Source organism: Aulostomus chinensis, chromosome 10 (genome assembly GCF_037954235.1).
Source record: "Aulostomus chinensis isolate RoL2024-O1b breed Wild chromosome 10, RoL_Achi_v1.0, whole genome shotgun sequence".
Classification (NCBI taxonomy): Eukaryota; Metazoa; Chordata; class Actinopteri; order Syngnathiformes; family Aulostomidae; genus Aulostomus; species Aulostomus chinensis.
In genome coordinates, this window is record NC_141329.1 from 19,167,300 (window position 1) to 19,176,600 (window position 9,301).

General features: G+C 42.5%; 1 protein-coding gene across 9 annotated transcripts; it reads right to left on the bottom strand.

The window, feature by feature from the left end:
* Positions 1 to 442: 442 nt before the first annotated feature.
* Positions 443 to 8,905, bottom strand: fosb (FosB proto-oncogene, AP-1 transcription factor subunit). Of its 9 annotated transcripts, none has more exons than XM_086216291.1 (6): positions 8,641 to 8,905; positions 8,107 to 8,294; positions 6,642 to 7,031; positions 5,490 to 5,597; positions 4,772 to 5,122; positions 443 to 3,862 (listed from the first exon to the last, which is right to left on the bottom strand). In XM_086216291.1, the coding sequence occupies exons 1-6, from the start codon at positions 8,702 to 8,704 to the stop codon at positions 3,809 to 3,811; spliced, it is 1,155 nt and encodes a 384-aa protein (XP_086072417.1). In that variant the 5' UTR covers positions 8,705 to 8,905; the 3' UTR covers positions 443 to 3,808. The 9 variants fall into 9 exon arrangements, with proteins under 9 accessions (XP_086072417.1, XP_086072416.1, XP_086072412.1 ...); XM_086216290.1 differs by having other exon boundaries at positions 443 to 4,617; XM_086216286.1 differs by having other exon boundaries at positions 443 to 5,122; positions 6,648 to 7,031; positions 8,107 to 8,264.
* Positions 8,906 to 9,301: the final 396 nt, after the last annotated feature.

The following is a 9,301-nucleotide window of genomic DNA, read 5'->3' on the forward strand; positions in this document are numbered from 1 at the left end:
TGGATGGATAACACTCATTTGGCTTCTAGAACTGATGAACTGTTTTCAAGAAAAAACGCCCATTATCCCCTTGTTCCAACTTTTGAAATCTTTAGAATTCCAGCTTTCTCAGTTTTACTGAAATGGAATCTGTGTGGTTTTTGGGAAGTTGTCAGACTAAAGAAGATATATTAAAATGTCACTTTGACCAATTCAATCCGTGATGAACTTTTTTTTTTAACATTATACACAATTATCAGCAGGTTAAATATGATTGTTTTAAAATTTACATTTAATACAAAACATTTACTTAAACATAGAAAGCTAAAGGATAAATCATGATCCCTTCCTAGGATAATGCCCACCGTATGTGGCCCACCTAAACAACGATATAACTACAGTACCTGACAAAAATCTTGCAAAGGTCAAAAGATCACCCAAAGTAAAACAAAATCAAGAGTCACTTGGTAATATGCTGTTTATTAATGTAATTTCTTCTCAAATTGAAAATTGGGTCAAACCATCATTAAAGGAGACATGTCACCAGGCTTTTGCAGTTTGAGAAGAAATACTTCATCACATAAATTTTTGTAGTACAGAGAGAAAACAGAGCCAGAAATATATAGAGAGAAGTTCAGAGAGCAGAAACTGGCAAAAAAAAAAAAAATTCACACACTTTGGTCCTCTTCAAGCTTAAAAACATTAATATCACACCTATAAAAATAAGCAAAGAGCACTTGATAGTCATGTTCAGGAAGGTAGTTAAACTGAGAAATAGTAAATTTGATATCAGAGCACCTTGTTGAATGTAAGGGGATGTAAATGCTAAGCCAGAGTCACATATTAATAAAGTTTCTTTTGACCTTTCAGTGTTGAGATCTCAAAACGTCTTATTAGCAATCCTGTTTTTTTGGTAACACCTGTAGCCGTAATAAAAATACACATTACTGTGGAGTAAAATTTTACTCATACAGATGCGACTCCTATTAAACGAATATTATTTATGTTACAAAAGAAATGACTTGTGAAAATGGATGAACCTTATTAGTGTCTCTACATCATTTTATCAAACAAAACTATATGTAACAGTAAGTTATAAGAATAACTTTTAACATTTCAGCCAAAAACAACATGATAATCATAGCAATATATCATCGCACTGGACATCTAGTAGCAGTTCAGTATGAACACTGTGGGATTTGCTACATCTCGTTTATCCAAGAGGATAATAAGTATTGCATTTCATACCAAGGAGAAAATCAGGGACTTGTGGAAAAATAGAAATACATTGCAACATTCACCTCATCTTAGAAAAATAATAAAGCTCTATGCATTTTTAGCCATGGCATAATACAGGCTATAGTTGCTAGATATTTCTCCTCTTCCTATTCATCAGTAACCCATTTGTGATTGTAACACGACAGAAAATTAAACCCAAGTTATTTGATGACAGAATGAGTCTAGTATGTTGTGTGGTGATCAGGGGCGTCGGTGTGAGGTGCAGGTACAGTACGAGGGCCCTCTGCGATCGATTTCACACTTGAAACGTATAGCAGGAAATTAATGTTCAAATATGGTGGAATTACAAGTTATTACTGGGCTTCCATAGTTTCACCTGCTTCAGATTCCCCATGTTATTGGCTGTTGATCACATGATACAAACAGTGCGTTTCATTCATCCGGAGCCTCAGCAACTTCCACCATACAATGTGAAACTGCATTGTTATAATTGTAAACTAGTAGCACCACATAAAAAAAAAACTATGTACATGAGAACTATTGAATATGTTTTATGCTCATTCTGACACCAGAACATATTCTCATCACATTTGCATTTGGAGATAAATCAAAAGGCATCTCCAACATCTGTACAAGTACAGTTCTTCATCAACAATGTGAGGTCTGCCCATATTCTGACCACCGAGAGCCACATTTGACAGAAAATTATAGCATTAATATAGGCGTTGTTCTGATTAAACATGTTTATTTAGTGAAAATAAATCTTCTTATCTGACAAGTACAATCACAAATGTATTCTCTTAATTCGACAACAAATTTGAGTACAAGATACTTTTTTGCAACAAAATGTGCTTATTTTTCTAATACACATTTCAGTTAGAAATATTATTAAATGATATGCTTATACTGGGCAGAAATGCATATAATACTTTGTCCTTAAATTAAACAGTTTAGTCCTTATGTTATAGTCTGAACACTTTTAATATGTGTATGACATTCAATCACATTTTTTTGCGTCATTTTGCATCTTGCTGGCGGTGGCGGTGTCAGTAGCTTTGGGACAGACCTCACAGAGAAAAACAAACAAATAAACAAAACAAAGGCCACAACCTGCTTACATCATAGTATAGACATACATTTACTTTGTCTTGGATAGTGCTTTATACTGTTTATAAAACATAAATATACATTAAGAGAGGCAGTGACATCGTGCTTCATGTTGAGGGACAGGGCAATATCTTAAAATTTTATAGTTTTTTTGTTCTGTTATAAAAATATTGATTTTAAAACTAAACCTCAGTAACATCTTATCTGGTTCTTCATTGACAAAAATATCCCATTTAGGTCTTCAGACATTCATATTTTACAATATGGTACATACACTTATATATACGTTACCTGTATATATGTATATGCATATAGACTTATAATAAGGTTTCTTTTTTGACACAGAAAAACCCTTGTAGTGCACAACATGCCTCCAGAGTTGCCAAATGAAAATACAATAAAATAATGAAACAATAGTTACAATGCAACAATAATAGTAACAGTTAAGAGTAAATCTTAAAAAAAGAGCAAACAAACAAAAACAAGGCAACAGTACGAGTGAAAGCAGAGGTCAATGCAAAAAACAAACTCACAAACAAACAAACATTCAAATATAGAACAAATCTCACTCAAACATACAGGAAAAACAAGTTGTACAAATTCACAGGCAGAGAAAGGACGCTCACGCCACAAGATCAGCCCACGTGTTCTACCCTTTTTTTTGTCTCCAGGTCTTGTTTTGTGCTCACTTGCCATATCAACCTCACTAAAGAAAGAAATAAACAGGCCAGGTGCCTCCGAGTGGGTGCACTCGTAATAAACGCTCCTCCGCCTTGTCTCCGCTGAGGGAGCAGGGGAGATGCTGAGACCACTGAGCCCAATGTTAAGAGGTTGTCTGGATCTCTACAAAAAAACCCTCCTCTAAATAAAGGCATTGGTTCACATCGGATTGATTCTGAGCAAACAGGCTGGTAAAACATAGAACTGGTGCAACACAACGTCTGTATCTTCAGTCCGGAGACTTGAAAGCGATGATGCGAATGTGCACATGTAGGCCCAGGGTGATGAGTCTCTGTGGTATGAAGGTGTTTTTTTTTACTGAGGTCACCCCTCCACACAGTTGGCAAGAGCAGGATTTTTGCTTTCTTTGAACATTTGGCGCTCTCGTCATTTTCAACATTTTAGTTGCAAAAATCGATGTTTAGGAAGGGAGTCATCCTGCTCCTCTCCACTTGAGTCTTCTTTCCTCCCTTCCTGCTGACTCGTTCTCCAGCCTCACAACATGAGATCTTCATTGTGTGAACATTGTCAAATGGCTCAGCAGAAGACAGTGGCGTCCGTCTTGCATTTTGCATCAATTATGTGCATGTATGAAAGTGTTCAGCTGCTGCTCATTGTAAAGATCCTCTTTGAGTAACGCGCTCGAGAAAAAGGGAGCGTGGGGTGGGGGTGGGGTCTTCTGTATGTTTGGGGGGGGGGGGGGTTGTTGCGTCCGTGTCCTTGTGTGAGAGGGTGCAAAAGGGTGTGTTAGTTGGGCCGTCATTCACTCAAGGTCCCAAGGGCTGGAGGGGGTCTTCGGGTTCTCGGGGCTCGAAGACTTCAGAGAGAGGGAGAAACATAGAAACAGAAGAGGAGAAACACAGATGGGTAGAGATGGGTCGCATGGCAGGTAGGCAGACGTCAGAGAGAAAAAAAAAACGAGAGAGGAAAGCACAAGATTCAGATCCCCAACTTGCCAAGTCCGAGCAGCATATGAAGAAGCAGAGGGAGGTCGAGCAGATGAAGGGTTAGAGGTGAGTGAGATACCAGCAGTCTGTCTCCAGCTGGTGAACCTTTGTCCCTATTTTAGAGTTGCACAAATACATTCAGCAAGAAGAAGAAGGGAGAAAGGTATGGAAAAGGATGAGAGCAAGAACACTGCAACCAGCAGAGGGAACAAGGTGGGGGCACTGGTGCTTGTTGGAGCGTATAGAGAGTTTGTGGTCTCATCGAATGAACATGAAGATTCGTCGGGAATAAAATCAGAACTTGGACTCATATTGTCCATTTATATTCGTTGCTTAAAAATATATATATTTTTATCTTTTGAGCTCAATGGGAATTTAATTCTTGTGCAACTATCTCTTTATATGGCTCTTAATTGGAATGCATTTATGTGTAAACTTTAATCAGAAACACATGACTGGTTGCTTCTTTTCAGCTTCTACATCCAGCGAGCATAAGGTATGTGCGAGCGAATATTTGTGTGTTTGTCGGTCAGTCAAAGCGCCAGCAGTGAAGGCGAGTTCAGGGAATCAGATGACTGCTCGCTACTGCTGTTCCGCTGGTTGGCACTGACCCCGCAGGCTCCCTCTGGGTAGGTGAACACAAATGAAGATGTGTATGAGGTGTTGTGGCTGCCAATGGCCGCATCGTCATGGTTACCACCACCACCACCACTGTCGCTGGCCATGAGGCACGGCCCGCCAGGCGCTGGCTCACCATAGAAAGAACTAGAAAACTCTACCTCCTGCATTAATCCTGGCTGAGGCTGCGGCTGGACTTGCGGCTGCTGCGGCTGAACCGGAAGCTGGGACTGTGTGGAGGCCGGGTGAGCTGTGTAGGCAGGAGGCAGATAGAAAGAGTCTTCCTTCACCACCAAGCCCACAATGGAGGCAGGAGGTTGTAAGGTCTGGGGAGGGAGCTGGGACTGGACCGGAGGGAGCTGAGCCGAACTTTGCTGAGGCTGTTCCTGGTATGGAATCTTGCAGTTTGGTTGATGGGCCACCAGGACAAACTCCAGGCGCTCCTTCTCCTTCTGTAGCTCCGAGATCTCCGCCTCCAGTTCTGCCTTCTCCTCTTCCAGGATGTCTGTCTCCTATTGCCAAGTATAGAGAAGGAAAGCCAGAAGAAGAGGAGGTCAAAAAGAAGAGGTGGTAAAATGAGCAGAGGAGGAAAGAGAGGTGAAGCATAGGGAGAGAGAGAGGGAGAGAGGGAGGGAGATAGGACAAGCGTTAGCTACACCACCTCAACACCATCCCCAAAAGTAAGCAGCTTATATCAGACCACCTTAATTAGGCCATGAATGCTGTTGTAATAGTCTTCACTACTATAATTGTTCTCACCACAACTAAACACCCCATTATCATAATCATCCTTCTTTTAAACACACCTGCACGCGTGCATCAACAAGCACGCTATTATGACATTATTCAATCTGAGTGCTATAAAAAGACCAAGCTCACCGACTGCAGTCTGTCTGTGAGCTCTCGTCGGCGATTTCTACATTTGGCGGCAGCCAGCTTGTTTCTCTCTCGCCGAACACGTCTCTTCTCCTCCTCCTCTGGTGTGAGCTAGGATGAGGAAGAGAAATACACACAGTCAGGAGAAAAGTTTGTCTTTGCATGATGAGAATGTGCCATATTGTATGGGTAGGGACATGATTTAGAACTGTCTTAAGTGTATAACTTCCCTTTAGAGATTGAGAGTTCATGAGAGAAATTAGGTTTTTGCAAAAATTCATATTCTGTAGCTTGATATATGTTCCTTCCTGAAAATAGTCCTAAACATAGGCCCGCCCCTCCTTTTCTCCCTTGTCTGGTTCTTAATATTTTCCCCATGTCTTTACTGTCCCTTGCTCCCTGTGACACTTCCAAGAAGCAGCTGTGAACATTTTTGTTCAAACAAGCATCTACAATTCTGCAATTCTACAATTTCATTTAGCAGACGCTTTTGTCCAAAGCGACGTATCTGGTTTGCGCATCTGCACTACCATCCCAACATTATTTATTGATTTCTATTGTCATTCATTTTCTTGTGCTTTTAAGGTACTTTTGCATTTTTATAGCTCTCTGTAGCATCAGTTTGCAGCAACTATGAATTATGTATTTCATACCAGGGAATGATTATGTATCCAGGTATAAGTTAGCAGATGGCCTTATCGGAAGCAGTAATGGCATTGTTGTTTGGGTATCACACAATTGCTGTAAAATGACTCGTTAATTCACATTTCTATTCTATTCACAAATCTATAAGAGCAGCATTCCGTTTAGCAGGGGGCTAACTGGAAGAAGCCGGCTCAACCAGCAGAGCACGTGCTCTATACACCCTCCTGGAAAAGCAGGAATGGTGCCGCATGTGCAAACGCCATCCAGTTTGAACTGCAGATGCATTTACCTAGCGGCGATGAGTTTAATGAACACTGTGTAAGTTTCAATGTAAGGGATATTCACATGACATAAGATGAACTGGAGGTCTAATAAGAGACTTGTATCTTTTGTATTTGCTTATTTGCCTACTTGTGTCTGTGTGCAGCTAGGGTACAGTAGCTGTAAGTGAGGTCTGGGTTGTATGTGTCATGTGCAAAGGGCCAACAAACAAACCGTTCAAACACACACACTTACTAACACACCAACATCTCCATCTTCACTCACAGACTCGTCTCGTGTACGGCGGCTGCGGGTTCTGGACTGGCGGATTGGGCCTGGTGCTGGCCCAGGAGTATCTGAACTTGGAGGAGTGAACCCTGACCCTGAGGAGTAACTGGGGCCCGGCATGTCATACGGGTCGACCAGTGACACCGGCTGGGTCATGGTAGAGGTGCCAGTGGACCCACTTTGTCCAGAGGCCTGGGAGGAGATGAGGGTTGGTTGAACCATCCACTGCAGATCCTGACTGGTGGTGATGGCAGTGACAGTCGGCACGAATGAGCCGGGCATCTCCCCTCCAACACTGGTCCCCGGCCCGCTGCCCACAATGCTCAAGCCAGCTCCTGCTGACACACACTCCTGAGGAGGAGACATTAACAGTTACACAACACATAGAAGCTGGCATGAGTTAGCAAACACACTTATTCAAAAGGAGGATCAACTGTTTTCTCTCGTTTGTAGATCGCATACCAATCACTGTATGCAAAAATATGTTACACAACTCAGTGCTGCCATCAAGGGTCCATTATCACTAATGCACTCCTCAAGTCAACTTTAAAGAATTAAAATACTTTAATACTTTCAATTCTAATCAACATAAATTATATGACCATATTCATGCAACGTTTACATGTAAAAAACACTGCTGAATTAAAAATGTATTAATTACATTTTCAATTAAATTTACAATTGAATAAAGGGGCGGCAGGGGTTGGCGGTAGCGTGGGCATCTTGCAACTGAAGGGTCGGTGGTTCGATTCTCACCTCCCCGGTGACCATGCTGAAGTACCCTTGAGCAAAATACTGAGCCCCTAATTTCTCCTGATGGCCCTGCGACAGACTGGCCAGCCGTCCAGGGTGAACCCCCACCCTTAACGGATAAGCGGTATGGTAAATGCATGGCTGGAAGGAACTGAATTGAAAATTAGTGGAGAATCCGAATCTTAAAATTCATTTGTGTTGCCTGTTAACTTGCTGTGCTCTCAAAGGGCCTGTGGTACTAAAAATACACACAGGAAGCCCAATTGTGTTCTTTTTGTTTGAGGTCAACAGCATCGACTGTCATTAATATTCATTTCTGAGCGTGTTGAGACACCAGGACAGGCAGCTCTCTCTCGACCAATCGTCTCTCGCGAGCATTGTTTCCCCCTCCTTCTTCCTCCTCCCCCGTCACACCCCCGGTGTTCCCCTTGGCAACGCGACGTAGCACTCCAAAATAGAACCATTTACGTCACGGCGAGGCCAGAGAGAGGAGAACGAGCGCGTGGAGGAGAAACAGCGAGGAGGGGCGGGGTTCCGACGCTTACGTAGGAGAGTTCCAGGACCGTGTCATCGGCTCTGCGGCGCGCCGCAAACCGAGCACGCTGTCAAAGCCTGACAGAAATGTGCTACCGGCGTTAAGACGTCTCATTTTCACGTAATATTCCCAACTTACCTGCGGAGCACTGGTGGTCGGCGGGCTCCCGAAGGAGTCCACGGAGGAAAGGTACTGCGACTCGATGGATGGAGAGGAGCTTCCACGGGATCCGCTGTCGGGGTCGCCGGGGAACCCTTGGTACATCTCCCCAAAGGGGCCGAGTGTGAACGCAACACCTGCAGTTACCGGAGAGAGCTCGATGTCACCTGCAGCGTCAGGGCAGCGGCACACAAGACGATTAAAGTCTAGTCGCTGCTGTCGAGAGAGAATAGCTTTGGATTTGAATAGTTGTTGATATAGAAACTTTATACTAGTTACCAGAGTGATTAATCAGTCTATTTTGTCGAGTGCATGTGAATAAACTCCACAATAACAAGATGCGGACTATTCGAGAGCCGTCTTAACATTGTATTTTATAATACTTGTACGCTATCAAATGAGGAAGTTGTCTTTAGTGGTGGAGAGATGTGTCCGACTCAGCTACAGCTCATAATTCCAGATACATTAAATGATTTATACTGCTTTAACTCCGTAATGAAAATTTCGACTCACCGTTGCTAATTTTTCTGTTATTTCCCGGCAAGATGCTCTTGGTTTCTTTCCAAAAAAGTTGCATGAAGAAGCTTAATCCGGTTCCCCGCGTTGAAAATGTTGTCCCAAATACGAAGTCCTCTCGTTTGCCGTTAAATCCCCGGAGCTCTTTGTTTTATCCTCGTTAGAAAAGTGAAGATTTTATCCATAAAGTCCGTTCACGACTCGCCGGTGAATTTAAGATAGTTTTACGGTGCACAGTAGCAGATCTTGTCTTATGAATGAATCCATCCTCCTCGACTAGCCTACAACCAAGGGATTTTAAGTCCCGCCTCGGAGTTCCGCTGACGTACGTGCCCATATTTGTCCTTGTGGTGTTGTGTTTGGTATCCTTGGTGACGTTGAGGGATTCCCTCTCCCACTGAAATGGACCAGAAGCTAACCTCGCCGACGGATAATAATAGCTGTTTTTTTCAGTACTTTCACAGGCACGAGATATTTCTCACCGTCTGACAATTTCTGAGAGGAAATTTCAAGAAGCTTCAGCGTGACAAAGACGGAAAGTGTCTTATTTAGGATATCGTGAGTGGAACATGTTTAAGTCATGGCTACGTCAAGCGAAGAACTTGTGGTCCTATACGTCTAAAGTATGGGCATTTAAGATTTACTATTCATTTAGTTA

What these genes read in the sequence shown, in the direction of transcription:
- fosb (XM_086216283.1), bottom strand. Translation starts at nt 8,704, where the DNA reads ATGCAACTTTTTTGGAAAGAAACCAAGAGCATCTTGCCGGGAAATAAC. An exon ending in CGACCACCAGTGCTCCGCAG is followed by an intron (nt 7,032 to 8,106) that starts GTAAGTTGGGAA and finishes TCTCCTCCTCAG; the next exon opens with GAGTGTGTGTCAGCAGGAGC. An exon ending in ATGTTGGTGTGTTAGTAAGT is followed by an intron (nt 5,598 to 6,641) that starts GTGTGTGTTTGA and finishes TCCTCATCCTAG; the next exon opens with CTCACACCAGAGGAGGAGGA.